The sequence below is a fragment of the Diceros bicornis genome, chromosome 36 (assembly GCF_020826845.1).
Source record: "Diceros bicornis minor isolate mBicDic1 chromosome 36, mDicBic1.mat.cur, whole genome shotgun sequence".
NCBI lineage: Eukaryota > Metazoa > Chordata > Mammalia > Perissodactyla > Rhinocerotidae > Diceros > Diceros bicornis.
The window spans coordinates 8,763,657-8,782,017 of NC_080775.1; the positions used below are offsets into that span (position 1 = coordinate 8,763,657).

General features: G+C 42.3%; 1 protein-coding gene across 1 annotated transcript in view; it reads left to right on the plus strand.

The window, feature by feature from the left end:
* The first annotated feature begins 285 nt into the window (after positions 1-285).
* ITIH2 (inter-alpha-trypsin inhibitor heavy chain 2) overlaps positions 286-18,361 on the plus strand; it is a 37,464-nt gene continuing 19,388 nt past the window's right edge. The window contains exons 1-9 of the mRNA XM_058532856.1: positions 286-369; positions 1,685-1,759; positions 3,425-3,457; positions 4,871-5,040; positions 7,864-7,968; positions 9,996-10,158; positions 14,420-14,527; positions 15,196-15,324; positions 16,752-16,868. Of these exons, the coding sequence (XP_058388839.1) occupies positions 286-369; positions 1,685-1,759; positions 3,425-3,457; positions 4,871-5,040; positions 7,864-7,968; positions 9,996-10,158; positions 14,420-14,527; positions 15,196-15,324; positions 16,752-16,868 (984 nt within the window). The remainder of the gene's footprint in view (positions 370-1,684; positions 1,760-3,424; positions 3,458-4,870; positions 5,041-7,863; positions 7,969-9,995; positions 10,159-14,419; positions 14,528-15,195; positions 15,325-16,751; positions 16,869-18,361) is intronic.

Genomic DNA, 18,361 nt, shown 5'->3' on the forward strand with positions numbered 1-18,361 from the left:
GAAGCGTATCCACTCGACCCTGGCTTGTTCTCACAGTCCAGGGACTGCCTCCGGCTTTGCTGTTTGAATAACCTCTGTGTGTCCCGTCCACCCCCACAGCTCAAGTTTGAACTCCAGAACAAATATTTGTCCCGTTTTTGAACAAAGTCTGAGAGCTTTCTTCTTCATTTTTCTTCTTTTTAAAAACGAACTGTAGTCTTCTGTTGTTCCTTTGAACTTGGTTCAGTAAGGAGTGAATTCTCCTCAGACCCTGCGCTGGAGAGCTTGGCAGAGCTGCCCAGCGAAATGAAAGGACTCACGTGCTTTCTCATCTGGTTCTTTCTTTCTGAAGCACAAGGCTTTGAAACCCCCACCAATGAACTTCCAGAAGTAAGTACTTCCAGAAGACTCTTTGTTGTTGGTCTATATATATTCTCAGTAAATAGCCTCTTGCTATTGCTACTCAAGGACTGTATTCGATGTGGAAGGGAAATTTATGATAAAATTCATCTGAGTAGAAGTGTTCACTGCTATAATTACTGGAATATGTACTTACCTTTTAAAGCATTAATGGGTTTTACCGGAGACTAAGTCAAGTTCAAAGGGCCAGCCCCATTGTATAGCATTTATGAAACACAGCTGCCCACTTCTTATCTAAAAAATGGGGATAATGATTGATCTAAGCCTAAGGGGGTTATGAGAATTAAATGACATATGTAAACTACCTAGCACAGACCAAGTGCTAGGACACACTTAATAATTATTAGCTATCATAATGATGAAGACATACCATTATCACTCTTGTACTAAGAGTGGAAGAAAAGTCGCTATCAAAGCCCCATTGTTTTTCATACATAAGTGAACAGTGATTTCTGTATTTCAATATTCCTGTTAAAGGAGAAGATGGCAAGTGGGTTGGCAGATGCAAGAATTATTTCCAGGAAGCTCATGGTCTCCACTTTGGATCCTTGGCCATCCCCAACATAAGAAAAGTCTTGGACTGAGTCATTTTGAAAATCATACAAGAGGTGTTTTGATGCCAGCAAAGTAGTGTATGTTATGGGAATATCCTGGGAGATGCAGCGGCTTGTAATACTTGCAGAGTGGATTACCCACAAAGATGCCAAAGAACAGGATAGCATATTTGCAAGGAAGAAAATCACTCTGTCTGCTTAGAAACTACCATATTCTCTAACACTTTAAAAACCACCAGAGTGTGTTGGAAATCTCATTGGCAGAACCAAGATTTGAAGCCAAGATATCCAAATGTGTTTTTGCTTTTCCAGTCACCTCTTACTGGTATTCCTTTCATATGGGCATCTTTAACTCAACAGATAATGGGTCATGATTATCCAGTCAGACATTGCTGATGCCCCCAAGATCTACCCAAGACTTTCCCCAGGCACCTCCTGATCAATGGGTTACTGTGACCGCCACCTTCATGTCTCATCATCTGGCAAACTTAAAAATGAATTTCTGCATCCAACAGATTTAAAGATATTAACTTCCATTTATTCACCTCTGAGACACAACTAGCAAACATAAATAATTAAAGAAATCATTGCATTAAAAAATGAGATTTCCCAGAGGTATAGGAAACAAGATAAAATGATACAATGAATACCCTTATGCCTGTCCCCAGCTGCCTTTTTTGCTCTAGATTTCTTTTCTTGATAGAAATAAACATCCCAAATTCTTTTCTAAGTTTGCAGAATATGGAGATCTTGTGGAGCTGGCCCCGGGCAAATTTCAACTTGTCCCAGAGAACCGGAGGTATCAGGTACAGTAAACCTTAGTTCCAACAGGGAAAATAAGTGAAAGAGATCATGATTGAAGAAATAAGAAAAGGGTTAAGACGGTTTTTGCTAGATTTTCTCAGGAGCTTGTTTTTTTAGCAGCGTCCCATGGTTTTACACCTAGGGAGAAGCATTGTCAAGATGAAATAAAATCAGACCTCCATGTAGCTGTTCTTTAGCCTCCAAACCACAATGGTCACCCTAATCCCTTAAAGGATACATGGCTATGTGTTTTCTTGAAATTTGAAGACTACGGGGTATTACCACCTTATATGGAAGAATTTCCTCTTAAGAGGTCATTTCTATCCCAGTGGCAGAGGACGCCTCCCATTGCAGCCACACATTCTCCTTCCTCCTGTCACTGCTGTCTTGGGGAGTAGCTAAGAGGGCACAGGGGCACTGCTCACGCTGGAGACTGCCCCTGGAGGCCACCAGCAGCACAGACAAAATCCTCTAGTTCATGGGCGTGAATTCTCTGGGAGGCCAGGAAGGGTTTGGCTTCTCCCATATAGAGCCTATGTGCTGAGAGAGGAGGTAATTGTAGAAGCAACGCTAAGCTGACCAATGACTTATTTTGTATGGGTATGAACTTTTGACTTTCTGAAAGTCCAGGTTTTTTGCAGACCAATAGTATTAAAATTCAATAGGCAAGTCCTCAAGTCAGAGTCCATCTAGCTACAAGAGAGAAAACTTAGTCATTGAGAATTACACTCAAAAAGTCTAAAAGAAGGCAACCATGGGCTTCACTCTGTAACATAACGCCCCCTAAAACCTCAGGCAAATCAGGCAAGCTAAGCTTATATCCAGCATCTGACTTATTATGTTAAAATCCATCAGATGTTAAATGTCCACTCATCACTCTAAAGCCATTCAGCTTTCCATGCCCACAGGATAGTCCTTCATGTGGATAATTTCCTTGCACAGTGGTTAGAGTACAGAATCTTCTACACACCAGTCACCGTGCCTAGCTTAAAGGCTACACCAAGGAGGAAGTACGTTGAAATCCCTACTGTCATGTGGCTTAGCCTAACGGGAAAGACAGATATGTATTGCCACTGTCTTGCTTTGAAGGCTGGACTGTGCTGCTATGAAAACACTTAGTAAAGGAAGCTCACCTAGTTTAGGAGGTGGGGGAGTCAGAGAGAGCTTCATTGAGGAAATTCTGCCCAAGCCGAGATCTGAAGGATGAGTAGGAATTAGCTACATGGGGGTAGGGGACAGAGAGGACCTGGAAGGCAGAGCACCATAGACAGTTAGAATGGCCTGTCCAGAGCCGTGCAGAAGAATGGAGCACCCCAATAACCATTCAACTGAATAAAAAGTAAATCAGACAAATAGAAAGGAGAAAGGCGATATATGCTACTCAGCAAGAGTTTGGTTGAATATTTTCATTCAAAAACATTTGTTTTAGCTTTATATCCAAGAATGATGTGCATGCATCCAAAAAGTGGCTGAAAAATTTGTTCAGAGAAACAGACTAGTGGGAAAATAGTGTTCGAGAATATTGATATTTACGTCTCTGGCTCCAATGAATGAATTATAGCTCAGTACTGAAGACAAAAATTTTTAGACTGAGAGAAAGCAGTTTCTGCCCTCCAGGTAACTAGTAACACATTTTTGAAGAATGATTATCTAACTTCCTTTCACAGAGAAGTGTTGCTGGAGAATCTGGAGAAACGATGGTAAGTTTACTTTGATTTTGTTAAAAATTGATGCCTGAAGGATTTTTCTGTTACCTATTACCTAGAAATCAATACGGCCGCCTCCTTTGTCTCCATCACTGAGAGCATTTGCCTGACTTTCGAAATATCCTCTTGCCCAATTCTGTTTGGAAGTGTGTCTAAAATTCAGGATGACACTACAGTATATATGCAGCTAGGAGAGATGTCACTAAGAGCTGAAAATGTCCTTTCTCTTTAGTTTCTCAAATTTTGCCAACAGCATAGGTTTCATCCAAGCACATGTATTTATTTCATCTTAGCAGTTTTGATTCAAAATATGACACTCAACAGCTTTGGAGGGTGAAAGAGTGAGGGAAAGGAATTCTCAAACATGAAATGGCCTGACACCCTGAGATGTTCATAGTCCTTCCCGTGGCAAGAAAAGATCAAAAGGAAGTGATTAACATTGGCTTCCTACTCTGAACTGACAGACACTTCGAGAAGCACACATTTAAGGGGTAGGAAAAATGAATAACTTAGCCTGGATTTTATCTTATCTCGAGATGAGCTGGATGTTAACAGTTGAAAGGTTCAGTCTTGCATAACAAAGTTTGGGGGATGACAACTCGTATTGAAAGAAGCAAAATGTTTTGGAGAAAAAAGCAAAATCAAGAGGGTCACATAATTGCCGTAGTCCTGAAGAAGCTTGCAGTTCTCGGGTGTCTCCTGAAAAAATGTGTGTTTTTAGTACCTGACCTTTGAGCTACTGATAGACTGTAACTTTTTTATGCTGGAGATGCCTTGTATCAATAGAGAAGAATTGGTAAAGGAGGTCCAGAGTCCTGGACCAACACTTGCATAAATATGCCCTCTTCATGATATTCTATTCATTGCTCACATCCATCAGCATTCTCATATTTTGTTTTAATTTGGGGAAGGAGAGGAGGGCTAGGAAAAGATGACGTTGTAATAGACAAAACTGAAGAAAGTAGGTAGCAGAATGGGGCTTTGGGGACCACATGTGTCTTCCACCCACTACAGGCCTGGCTGCACCACACTCTGAAGATACAGCCAGGCTCGCCTTCCAGCCCTGCAATCCTGTGTCCTTTCCCTCTCTATGGCCCTGCATTCGAAGTCATTTCCTGGACTTTCATAATCCAGTCTTGCTTCTGACCATCATTTTCTACTTGTATTCTAATTTTTAAAAATCATTATTAATAGATTCTTGGAGCTGAACGGCATCTCAAGATATCTCAAAACAGGTCTGCCTGGGGGTACTCCAAGTTAGGAGACTGCTTAATAGTACCTGAGTTATATGCTTCCTGATGCCTTAGAATTGTTCATAATAAAATGCACTGCTGTTAACATGAAATACATAGTGAAGCTCTGTGTAATTTTTCTCAGAGTATTGTTACGCTTTCTTGCCAATTACAGGAAGATGTTGATCAAGTCACTCTTTATAGCTATAAAGTCCAGTCCACTATCACTTCTCGTATGGCCAACACCATCATCCAGGCCAAAATGGTGAACAACTCTCCACAGCCTCAGGGTGTTGTATTTGATGTTCAGATTCCCAAAGGAGCCTTCATCTCCAACTTCTCTATGTGAGTAACTTCTAGATAGAACCAGAAATTGGATATGCTCTACTCACAGAATCAAACCCCGTCAGGGTTAGAATGGACATTAACAGTCAACTGCTCCAATGGGTCTCACTGTCATAGCTATGGACCACTGGATGTCAAGAGTCATCATGGGGGACATTAACAGTCAACTGCTCCAATGGGTCTCACTGTCACAGCTATGGACCACTGGATGTCAAGAGTCATCATGGGGAGGGTCCTAATAATTTGTTTCTGTTCAAAGTATCAGAATTTGTGAAGGATTTGCTTTTCAATTCTAAATTAAAGCAAACTTAAGGTTATCTCTGTAGTAGCAACCTGCTACTTACTTGCATTTTAATACGTTTTTTTTGAGGGGAGAACAATATATGGAGTTGCTTGGCTTACGGGAAACCATATATGAGTGTGTGTGGAGCAGTTCAGTGTCATCTGTCATATACCTCTCTATGGAAAAAAGCAGTTGAGAACCACTGATTAAATCCAATCATCTGTCCAGTGCTTCAGTTCCTCTATTACACCATTGACAAGGGGGATATCTAGGCTTTGATTTAAATATCTCTTTAACGATAAACTCACTACTTCCCAGGGCAATCCACTCAATGGTTGAGAGCTCTGTTAGAATTATTGCTTATACTTAATTGAAATCTGTTCCGTTTTCTACCCAATGACTCTAGTTCTACTCAAAAATTTTTTTAAAATTCTCTACAAAACACATACTGAAGTATTCAAGAATAAAATGATGTGCTTTCTGAGACTGACTTCAAAATAATTGAGGTGGAGAGAGTAGGGATATAGATAAGTTGAGACTGGCTGAATATTGAGAATGATGTAGCCCAGTGATGGTTTCATGGAGGTTCCTTACATTAATCTGTCTATTTTTTGTATGTTTGAAGATTTCCATAATAAAAAACTTTTAAACCACTCCAATGCCTTTCAAATGGTGAAGGCCAGTTATCTCGTCCCACCTGGTGGCTTAGTTTATCAAGACTCAACATTCCCTGTTCCTCCAAGGGATTGGATGGTTTTCCACCCCCTCACCATTTAGGAGGCCGTGGCCCAAATGTGCTCCACTTGGTCAATGTCCTTCTCAAGTTGCCTAGAACAGGGCGCAGGGCTCTACAGACAGTCTGGCTATTTTTCATTAAGACATTAGTTTGAGTTACTTCTCACCTGCTTTTGTCTTTCATACACCAAAGTCATCAATGATAATTGTGCATAAATAAAACAAAGGGATCAATCATCATGCACTTTGGCTTCTAAAAACTGCAGAGCCAGTTAACTATATTTGGTAAACAAAACAAAATAGGTGGAAAAAAGGCATTATGTGACTTTGAATTGGTATCGTTTAAATTGGGTTAGAAATTTATTTAAAAATTTTTTTTAGTCAGCCTTTTCTAAAAAGCAAATGTAGAAGGAAAAGCTTTTATGTAGTGGTATTATGTAACACCATATCTGAAAAATTATATTTAAGACTATTTTAAGCAATTTTTATTTTTAAACCACATAACCAGGACTTATTCTAGGTATATCTTCTTTCTGTTTTTCTTCATTCTTTTCTTTCTTTTCCACCTCATTCCATAGAAGATTTGATGTGTTGAAAGACGGAATTGTGAAATACACATTTATTTTGGTCTCCTTCAACTCAGGGCTGAACTCATAAGACCAGAGAAGATAGCTACTTCTATCACCACAATTCAATATGAGCTGTGCACACATCCATATCCAGTCAACATATTTCTTCTGCATTTTTATCAAGGTTCCAAGTATTCTACCATCAGAGATGATTTCCTTTGGTCTTAAAAACTTTTTGGTCTTTGAACCTTAGTATGATTTGATAGAAATAGTGCTGACCTAGACACGTTGGGTCCAGTTCCAGCTCTGTTTCTGACTAGCTCTGCGACCTTGAGCAAGTCATTTGTCTCCTTGGCCCTGACTTCTATCATCTAAAGAGACAAACCTGGCAGTGTGCCTCAGCAAACATGTTATTGGCAATGGGGACGGGACAATTCTTTAGTGGGACTGTCCCTCACATTGCAGAATGTCTAACATTCTTGGTACCCCATAAGGCCAGCAGCACTTCTCAGTCATCTGAACAACCAAAAACTTCTCCACATGTTTCTAAATACGTCCTTGAGGAGAGATACTGCCCATTTGAATGCCATGAGTTCCATTTTACTTCTAAAATTCCGTAATTCAAATGCTCTGATCAGTCATTCCTTGCTACGGATTAGATGACAGTCAGCTGAAAGTAAGGTGGGTAGAGATGGAGATGCAATGAGAAGACAGAGGTCCCCAAGGGAGACGCTATAGAAATAAACACAAACTTCGCAAAGAGATTCACCAGCACCTTTCTCCACGTTTCTGTATTTTTCTCCACCCTGGCAGGAAAACATAATGCCCTCAGGCTATCCCAGGTCCTTAACTCGTAGAAGAATGATTTTATAAACCAAATGTAAGCCAGATAACTAGTGATTTATCCATCTCCTCTCCTAGACACATTTGTAATTCAAAAGGGATGCCCCAAGAGAACAACACTTAATCTGAAGGGTTAAATTTGAAAATGAGGAAAAATGTTAAACATAAGCAACAGTACGTGAAGGAAAGCTTTTAGGATGGGAGCCTATCCGTCCCTCGTTAGTCACACTATTAGATAAAGGGACTCCTGACTATGAAATATGCAAACGTCTCTCTTCTTGGGTGCAATTGCCCCCATTCATTAGTCCACATGGTTGGCATGTTTGCTGGTGGTTTGTTTGTTTTGCTAAGACTGCTATTGGGACCAACTGGTGGCCTTCTGTCATTTTCTAGGACTGTCAACGGCATGACTTTCACGAGCTCCATTAAGGAGAAACCTGTGGGCCGAGCGCTCTACTCACAGGCCAGAGCGAAAGGCAAAACCGCCGGATTGGTGAGGTAACATCTGGAGAGAGCCACCTGCTCCCTCATCCCGATTGCGCCTCTGCTCAATCCCATTCCCCCTATGGCAAACTAGCCTCCAGAAAGGCCCAGAACCTTGTAGTCAGATGCTAGAATTAGGCATCCCAATTTCTATTTCCCTACAGCCTCTCTGCAACAAATGAGTTTGGATGATCTTGCAGAGGTTATCCTTACATAGCTTGCCTTGGGGGTAGATGAATGTTCTGTAACTAAATGTTGATTTTCTAAGAGTGCATAGAGGAACTACAGAAATATTGGTAGTCTTGTTACATTTACCATATATACAGAAAGAAAGGTTTGGAATTTGTTTTAATGATTTATCCTGCCTTATTTTTATGGGGTAAGGTCTTTTTCAGCATCAGTTCCGTAGCTTAGCTTCTGTTGATTTTTTTCCCCTTATAATTCAAATAAGATGCTGGGAATGCCAAACCACCCTCAAAACACATACTGAAGCAAGAAACTTCAAAGGGATTTTCAGCCAATAGTCCTCACACTGCCTGTCTGACCTTCTGCAAGATCCTGCCATCCTTTTTTCTTCATTGTTTTCTCCTCCTCTATAACCCCAAATTTACCTCCAGTTGAAGTTCTTTTCATTACATCCATGTGTTCCTTCATTCAACGAAAATGCATTGAATGTCAGCTCTGTACCCAGTTCTGTCAGAGGCAGCAGCAACACAAACACTGTCAGGCCAGTGGAGAAGACAAACAAGAAATCTAGAACATATAGGTAACTATAATATATATAACGATAAGCTCTAATGTAGAAAAAGTACAAAACCCTGTGGGAGTTCCAAGTGCCGAGTGTACAGTTCTGTCTGGGGCCCAGAAGATCATCACAGAGGACCTGATGTTTGAGCCGAGCCCAAGTAGATTAACAGAATTCAGCCAGGTGGAGAAAGGAGAGAAGAAATTCCAGGCAGAGGGAGCACTTCCGGTGTTGATCCAGGTTAATCAGTTCTTTTATCTTTGTGTGTTATTTTGCCATCTTTATCCATCACTTCGACCACATCATCCAGTCATTTCTTCATTTGTTCATTCCACAAATATTTATTTGTAACAGAAACTCCTCTAGGTACTGTGAATACAAGAGAGAACACAGGACTCATGTTCTAGCCCACTCCCCAGAAAAACACGGCCTCTCTCTGCATGCTCTGCTTCTAAACTTTGCACCAGGCCACGCTCATCTTTTTCTTCAGCTACCCGCTAGCCCAAGCTGAATTCGCCACGGTACTTCCTTGATCCCAAGCGGGCTGATTAGGCAGTCTCACCTTGCTTATTCAATTATTTAATTTTTAAAAATCATTCATTGTTTATCCTAATGCTCGAATCACCCTTGTTTGATAATCCTGCTGTTTTCTCCTTAATATCATAAACACTTCAAGATCAATGAGCACATTGGACTTAATATGTATGTGATTAAATAAGGCCTTTTGCTGGAAATACATGTTCAATCTGATGAAATAATTGATTTCTTCTGTCTGAAGACCTTCAAAAGTATAAAGAATCCCTACAATGAGTTTGAAATGCAGTAGAGGAAACTTGTGCTACCTTTGGAATCATCTAAACTTGGGTGTGACTCCCAGCCCTACAATTGGCTGGCTGTGTGGTCCTGGGCAGGTTACTTATCCTTTATGAGCCTCCTTTGTTACCACTTAATAAATGAGGGTAATGATATCCACCTTGCAGAGTGGCTGTATTAAGGATGCTACGTGTCACGTTCCTGGCACGTAATAGGGATTAATAACGCGTAGCTCTTTGAAGATGACGCTCAAATCTGTAAGAAGCTCTGGAGGAAAAAGATCAGGTAGGAGAGAAGACTAAAACTGTAGGTGGAAATAAATTGATCTGGAAGTTGCAATTTTCTCTACTGTACCTACTGTTCATTTTCATGAACAACTGAGCAGGTTAGATTGCCCAAGAAAGTCTGGACGCCCTCTGCCTAGACTCTGGCCTTGTGCTCGATCGTGCCTGTGATGACTTGTGTCGGGGGCCCACATCTTTAGGAGCAAGGCTCTTGATATGGAGGACTTCAAAACCGAAGTAAACATCCTTCCCGGAGCAAAGGTGCAGTTTGAACTTCATTACCAGGAAGTGAAGTGGAGGAAGCTGGGGTCCTATGAACACAGGCTTCATCTGCAGCCGGGCCGACTGGCCAAACACCTGGAGGTGAGCATGATTGGCAGGGCGTGCAGGCGCTGGCCTCTGGTTCCTATCCCCGATTTAGACTTCCTGTTTGTCACCACTCTTTGTGTCAACTCAGCCAGACAGCACGGTGTCCAGAAAAGGTTACGGGTTTGGACTCCAGCAGGCCACTTCATTCCAGATTTCAATGCCAGCTCGGTGTTCCTTTCCTAGTGCTACTGTAACAAATGACCACAAACTGGGGGGCTTAAAACAACAGAAATTTATCCTCTCACAGTCCTGGAGGACAGAAGTCTGAACTCAAGGTGTTGGCAGGGCTACCCTCCTAGAGGCTCTAGGGGAGAGTCCGTTCATTGCTTCTTCTGGTGTCTGGCAGCTGCTGGCATTACTTGACTTGTGGCCTTGTGGCCACATCACTCCCATCTCTGCCTCCATGCTCACTTTGCCTCCTCCTCTGTGTGTCTCAAGTCGTCCTCTGCCTTTCTCTTGTAAGAACACTTGTCATTGGATTTAGGGCCCACTGGGTGGTACAGGATGATCTCATCTCAAGATCCTTAACTGTGTCTGCAAAGACCCTCTTTCCAAATAAGGTCGCTTCACAGGTTCCAGGCATTTGATATAGACATATCTTTTGCGGGGGCCACCATTCAACCCACGACGCTAGCCTTCTGACATGGAGCAAGTAACCCCGAGTGTCCATTTTTTCATCTGTGCAAAGGGTACTACAATATATTTTCCATGTAACTTATGGAAATAGGTGGCAAATAATAAGAACTCAATGAATGTTCATTGTCTTCCTCTGCCACCCTATTTCCCTACCAATTTAAATTCACCTTTGCAGTAATCGTCACCTCTTGCCTTAAGAACTGAGACACTCTTTTCTTGGCTCGAACTTTTGTGGCATCACATGAGCATTTTGTGTAAGAGGCAGAGCAGAGCCGGAAGAAACCCAGGGGAGCATACACTCCAACCCACCTCCCCATTTGACAGGTAGGAAGGTGAAGCAGACAGGTTGGGAATTGCCCTGAGACGCTGAAGGCTCAAGGAGATGATCTATCATGGTGAAATTTTTATTCCAGTTTGAAAAACTGCATATCTGATCAATAAAAAACACTTTCTTGGGGCCGGCCCAGTGGCATAGTGGTTAAGTTTGCCCACTCCACTTTGGTGGCCTGGGGTTCGCGGGTTCAGATCCTGGGCGTGGACCTACGCACCACTCATCAAGCCATGCTGTGGCGGCATCCTGCATACAAAATAGAGGAAGATGGGCACACATGTTAGCTCAAGGCTAATCTTCCTCAGCAAAAAGAGGAAGATTGGCAATGGTTGTTAGCTCAGGGCCAATCTTCCTTAACAAATAACCACAAAAAAGCATTTTCTTCTTCATGTTCACTATGGCAGTAGTCTGCTATTGGGGTATATGCTGTGGAGCTCTTTTCAGAACCTCTCCTGGCACATACAATGCCTTTGTACCAACTAGAAAAAGATGCCCTTCCTCCAGGCCAACGCAGCCCTGTGTCAGGGCACATGACTTGGCAAGTGAGTGAAGAACTGGATCTCCGTCCCTCTTGCAGTCCTGGCCAGATGCCCTGCACAGTTCAATATGTGACCCTGGTGATTTTTCCAGGAGTGATGATGACTATGTGTCAGTCCCCTGCACTCTCTTGCTCAATGCTATGAATCCCATGGTAAATAACATGAGGCAGCAGTTAGATACGATTAGCATCTCACCTATAATGATGCAATTGTTGAGGCTGTTGATAATAATAATATTAATAGAAACTGAGTTAATGATATGAAAGTATTTGTCTTCTATAATACTTTGGGCAAGGTATTTATACATATTATACGTCACTGAGTCCTCATCACAAGTTATGATGTAGACATCATTATCTCTGACTTATAGATATGGATAAATAACTTGCCGAAGGTCGCAGAGCTAAGAAACAATTAAGAAGATTTGATCCCAGGTCTGACTGCATCCACAACTACATTGTGTACTGTACACCCTAGAATTTGAGTTTGTGTCCATGAAGATAATGATTCTTACCACACATATCAGGCAGCACATAAATTTTTCTTATATTTCTGAAATTTGTATTCATCCTTAAATTTCCCATGATCTTAGGAATTCCTCAGTTTTAAAATAGGACAGACAGAGTTTTAGTATATTAGAAAGAGTGTTGGATAAAGTGGCAAGTTTCCTGAGTTCCAGTCCAGAATTGGCACTAACTAGCTGTGGGATCTGGGCAGTTCTGCTTTCTGGCCTTGACTTTCTCATCTGTGAAATAAGAGGTTGGACTAGATGATGTTTAAGGTAGTTTCCAGCTCCACTAGTCTATGAAATGTATCCATTTTCAAAGATGCTTGATCTTACCCAGTGATAAATTAAGGAGAAAAACATAAAATTATAGAACTTCTCCTTGTCTTTATCCCAGAAAAGTTTTCTAATCACTATCAGAAAGGCCACCAAATTGGAAATACATTTCCCTCACAGGAATGAAGGAGAACAGATCTCTTTTTAATCACTTCCTTTGATGTATCAAATCTTGGGAAAACTTTTATTCCAACTCTTGTGTTCTTTACAGAAAGACAAACAAATATGGTGAGTGACTCTGGGTCACCACAGGCTGGTCCCAACCTTTCGGTGGGACCAGGTACAGGTCCTCAGGCATGTGTTCCAAAATTCACCATGTCCCAGGAGATTTTAGGGCCTCTTCGGCATCAAATGGAACGCAGGACTGCTAAGAGCTTCTGTGACCTGAGGAAAAAGGTCCTCCTTCCATTTTCATGCTCTTATAGAGCAACTGAACTTTGTCTTGAGTACCCTACACTCATCTATAGATAGAACCATATGGAAGAATGAAAGCAGACCCCACCAGTTATCTGTGCTCCCCCAGACTTTTTTCCCTTTAGTCCAAGAGCCTCTCAATCATCTACCAGCAATGGCTAGGTCAGACTCTCCTGGGACATTTGATCCACCTGATTCTGCATAAATTTAGTTCTTACTAATGTGGAGAATCATTTGATCATTTGGAGCTAATGGGAATCTTGGAGGCAAATTAAGTTCACATCTTATGCTGGAATTTGTAATAACCAAGAAGGAAAATATTGACTTTGCTTAAACAAGTGTCCAGACTTTAGGAAAACAGATTTAAAAATAAAAAGTGGAAAAAAGGTTGGTCTGACTTCAAAACCAGGATCTTACAAAGGGGAGATAGCTCATCGCTGTTGCAAATGGCTCTAAATGAGGAAGAGGCAGTAAGGAAATCAACGTGTGCGCAGGGTTCTACCTGATGACCTCACCGTTAAGTGGGTGTGTACGAAAAGTGGAGGGCAATCTCATGACAAACAAATAGAATATTGTGGCATGGGGCTAAAATATAGTCTCCATGTCAAATGAAAAGAAGGAGCAGAAACTATTGAAAGTCAAGAGGCAGCATACAAAGTACTAAGAGCTCAGGCCCTGAGTTTGAAGCACGGCTCAGCCACTTACTAGCTGGGTCACCCTGAATCTCTGTTTCTTCATCTGTAAAATGAGAAATAACAAATAAGAACAACATGTGCAGTGCTTAGCACAGCACTTAGAGTCTATGGAGAGAAATGGCAGCTGGGACTATGGTTTTGCCAAGGATCGCCCAAAGGGATTTCCAACTCTTTACCTCTGTTCAAAGCAAGAAGACAGAAAAGGAATAAGAAGTTCCAGGTTGTGGGGGAAATGCTCTCTTACTGACAGATCTGCAGAGTAAATGCAGAATCATTTAACGATGGCTTTCCTTCTTTTTCTTTTCCCTAACAACATGAATGTTTTTATAAATAAAAAGAATAGAATAGGATAAGATAGAGAAGGGGAATTAAATCCCAGAGGAAGGAAGCAATAGAAGGGAAGCACTGAGTTGCCATTGTGAGATGAACCATATCCCATGGAATTTAAGAATGGGCAGAAGTGATCATGGTACCATGCTGGGTCATCTTTGGTAAAACTTGAAGATGAGAAAAACAGCAAAGGACTTAGTAATTGTACTTCTTTCAAAAAGCCTTGAAAGATATGTTGATGCTTTGAGTAATTTTCTTTTCTTTTTTTTATTAGTATCTCTTTCTTCATGTTTTTGTTTGTTTCTTTTTGTACTTTTTTTATTGAGGTAACATTGGTTTAGAACATTATATAAATTTCAAGTGTACATCATTATATTTCAATTTTTGTGTAAACTACGTCATGTATACCACCCAAAGACTAATTACCATCGTCACTGTAATTTTGAGTAATTTTCTTTCCCATCTCTAGGTAGACGTGTGGATTATTGAACCTCAGGGTCTGAGATTTCTTCATGTTCCTGACACATTTGATGGCCATTTCGAAGGCGTTCCAGTCGTATCTAAAGGACACCAGAAGGTACCATATGTATTGCATGTTGCAAAGACTCTAAGTGGCCACTAGCTCCTGAGTTCTGTTCCCCTCCTGTGCTCTGGGGAACAGAGAAGTGATCAGATGTTGAGCTGAGGGAATTATATGAAAGAGCAGTGATCCCTGAGCAAAGTCTTCCACAGGATATACAAAACAAAACCTCCAAATGTTTCATTGCATTTTAGCCAATGACTGTCCCTTTCAGAGACTCACTTCCCCCAAGTCATCTGCTTCACCAGCTAAAAGATGACCTCCACCTAACACATGGTAGATTTTCATAAATCACAGAGAGAGATATTCATCTTAATTCTCTCTGCCTTAATGGCTAATAGTAACCAACTAGAGAGGGGTCAAAGTCCTCTAAGAACCTTTCACAAACTCTTTCTAGAGCTGGGAGCCATTTCTTCCATGGGGGAAGAAGGGGTTCTTTGAATCTCTTAAGAAGACCCAAATTCCAGCTAACAGCACACTGTTGGTGCTGGCAGATGCTCCCTCACGTGCCTTGGCGCTGTCGCTTCCATCAGTAAGGGGACTATGATGCTGCCTGGGTGCGGAATGGCAATATCTCTTTACCTGTGTGCTTGAGAAGGTGCAGCTGTCAACCCTGGAGGGGGATGGGGGCAGAGACCAGGCTCAGACATCACTGTTCTTTCCAGGCTCATGTCTCCTTCAAGCCCACAGTAGCGCAGCAAAGAAAATGCTCCAACTGCTCGGAGACTGCCGTAGACGGAGAGCTGGTGGTGATGTATGATGTGAACAGAGAAGAGAAAGCTGGTGAACTTGAGGTGGGTGAAAGCAGAGTCAAGGAGAACTGCCATGCTGAGGCCAAAGACTGTTTCTTGTTGGACTAACTCCCTTGCCTCTGGGTTGTTCCTAGCTGCCAAGGCAAGTGTCAAGGCTACAGAGAAGGGACCAAAATCATATTTCCCTAAGTGTCACCAAATATTATCTTTTTATGTCAAGAAAACTGAATAAAGCGTCATTGGGTCTCATGTCCCAGAAGGGTACTTCTAGGCCTCTTCTGAAGAACAAGAGAAAATCACAACATGGGAATTTTGGATAATCTTCCAAGGTCTTTTGTAATTAGACTATCAAAGAAAGCCCAGAAGTGATGGGGCTGGGAGGAAGGCTAACCACCAAAGCCTAGAGAAAGATCGACGGTTAGTGGTGGAGTCCAGGTTCAATGTTCATCATGAGATTTCTTGAAATTTTCCTTTCTCTATTTGTCATGTCTTACATTTGTGTCTGTATTTCCCTTGTGCTAAGGTAAGAGACCTTAGAGAGTATCCAAACTCCTATGCTTCTCTCCAGAGACAGGGAGGTAGGGAAGTGTCCACAGCTGCACACCCCACAGCTGGACACTGTGCTATCCTGGTGGAGGCAACTGAAGGGCAGTAGAGAGAGAATGAGGGGAGTTAATTTACCAGAGCCTGCAGGGGAAGACAAAAAGGAAGGTCAGAAACTCAGCTGGAGTGGCCTCCGATTAACTTCAAGAACAACCCAAACTCAACTTAAAGCTCCTTCATGATCTGCCCTGCTGATGCTCAGCCCTGATTCCTTGAATTCTTGATTTTATGGCCCATCGTGCTGAACCACTTATAGAGCCCCAAATGTGCCATCTTCTCTCACCGCCAGTGTTGTCTGGAACTCTCCTCCCCGCTCCCACCCCCCCCCCTCAACCCCACCCAACTCCCACACTGGCAGGCTAACTCCAAACTCATGCTCAAGTCCAGCGTAGATGCCATTTCCTTGGAACAGCCTCTCCCATCTGGGTTAGATGCACCTCCACTGCATGTTCTCAGAGCCCTCTATATTCCTGATCACAGAGCTTAACACCCTAGGGAGCAAATTGCCTCTTTACTTGTCTGGATCGTCCACTGGCCTGTGAGCCTCATAGGGCAGAGCTCTACGAGATTCACCATTGGTTAGCAGGGTGCGCAGAACAGAGGCTCTCAGTGAAGACTGGAGCGAAGTGAAATACCCTGGAGAGTTAATCTGCCAAGAAGGTTCAGACCTTCACAGGAAAGGACTGAGGGGAAGCGGAAGGAGAAGGGAGAGACGGCTGGACGGCAGGCTTCTGTTCCCCCTTTATGACCACCATGCCTCCTGTTCACCAGGCTCACCTCTCCTCCCTTAGTCCCCAGGCTCCCAGTCTTCCTACATTCTAAACATTGATAACAGTTTGACTCACAAATATGTTGTGTTTTTTCAGGTATTTAATGGATATTTTGTGCACTTTTTCGCTCCTGACAACATGGACCCAATTCCCAAAAACATCCTCTTTGTCATTGATGTTAGTGGCTCAATGTGGGGAGTAAAAATGAAACAAGTAAGTCCCCTCTGGTGGCAGTGGTACATGGGCCTCTCTACCTTCTGTCCCCTCCCAACAAAGCAATCGTTCAATGTCCCTTCCCCACTTATGGCTTGTCTCAGTCGGCTCAGGTTGCTGTGACAAAAAACCACAGACTGAGTGGCTTAGAAACAACTGAAATTTATCTCAACGTTCAGCTTTTTGAAAAATTTCATCTCAGCATAACCTCTTCTCACTTGGATCACTGTTCTGCTTCACGGTCTTTTGGGCATTTTGCATAACATTTTACGTTAATATCTTGCCATTGTTCACAAATAACTTTGAAATTGTCGTATGCATGTCTTTTCTAATTATATTTTAATTCCTTGACTGTGTGGGCACCCTGTCTCATATCTTCCGGTTTGGAGTTCAACATAGGCTTATTCAGCGTTAAATGGTATAGATGCAATTCTAAAGATCAAACAAGGACATTTCTTATTTTATCCATCAATCCAGTCATCCAACCAACTTGAACAACCAACTGACCATTCATTCATTCATTCAACAGCCATTTCTGACCACCCAAGTGTTCACCACTGTTTGGCGATCCAAAAGGAGGAAAAGACATGGCCCCTGCCTACTGTACTTACACCCCAATACCAGGTTTCCCAACAGTGGCACTATTGACATTTGGACTGGATAATTCTCTGTCGTAGGGGCCGCTCTGTACATTGTAGGATGTTTTGCAGCATCACTGGCCTCTACCCACTAGATGCCAGTAGCACCCACCCCCTCAGACATGACAACCAAAAATGTCTTTGGACGTTGCTAAATGTCCCCCGGGGAAAAACTGCCCTCAGTTGAGACCCACTGCTCTAATACAAGAGTGTATTTCCTGCTTCCTTCCTTCCTTCATTCATTTAATAAATATTTATTAAGCACCCACTGTATCAGGCACTTAGTTCATCACTAACAAAATCAACCAGAGGCATAAAAAGAAAAATCATTCTTGCTCTCATGGAGCTTGCAGAGCTTTCATTCTGGGGGAAGGAGGCACAGAGAATAAACAAGAAACATAATAAGTAAATGTAAAAGTATCTTCAGCAGTGGTGTTATGAAAAAAGCTTTTTTTAAAAAAAAAAGAGGAGTGTATTAGGAATCAAGACTGCCAATTGCAGGGGGATGAAATTTTAAATAGATTTGTCATCTAAATAGGTGCTTTCACTGAGAAGACCTTGAGTAAACCCCTAGAAGGTGAGGGGAGAGCCGTGCAGATATCTGGGGGAAGGCCACCGTAGGCACCAGGAGCGGCCAGTGCAATGGCTCTGTCAGAAGAGCACCAGGCATGTTCAGGAGCAGGGAGGAGACCAGTGCAGCGGGAGGGTGGGGGAAAGCAGTGGGAGATGAGATCTGAGAAGGAAGGGGCAAGGGCAGGTCATGTGGAGCCTGTCAGGTCATTATGAGAACTTTGCCTGTTACACTGAGAGACATGGAGAGCTATTGGAGGATTTTGGATGAAGGACCCAATCTGA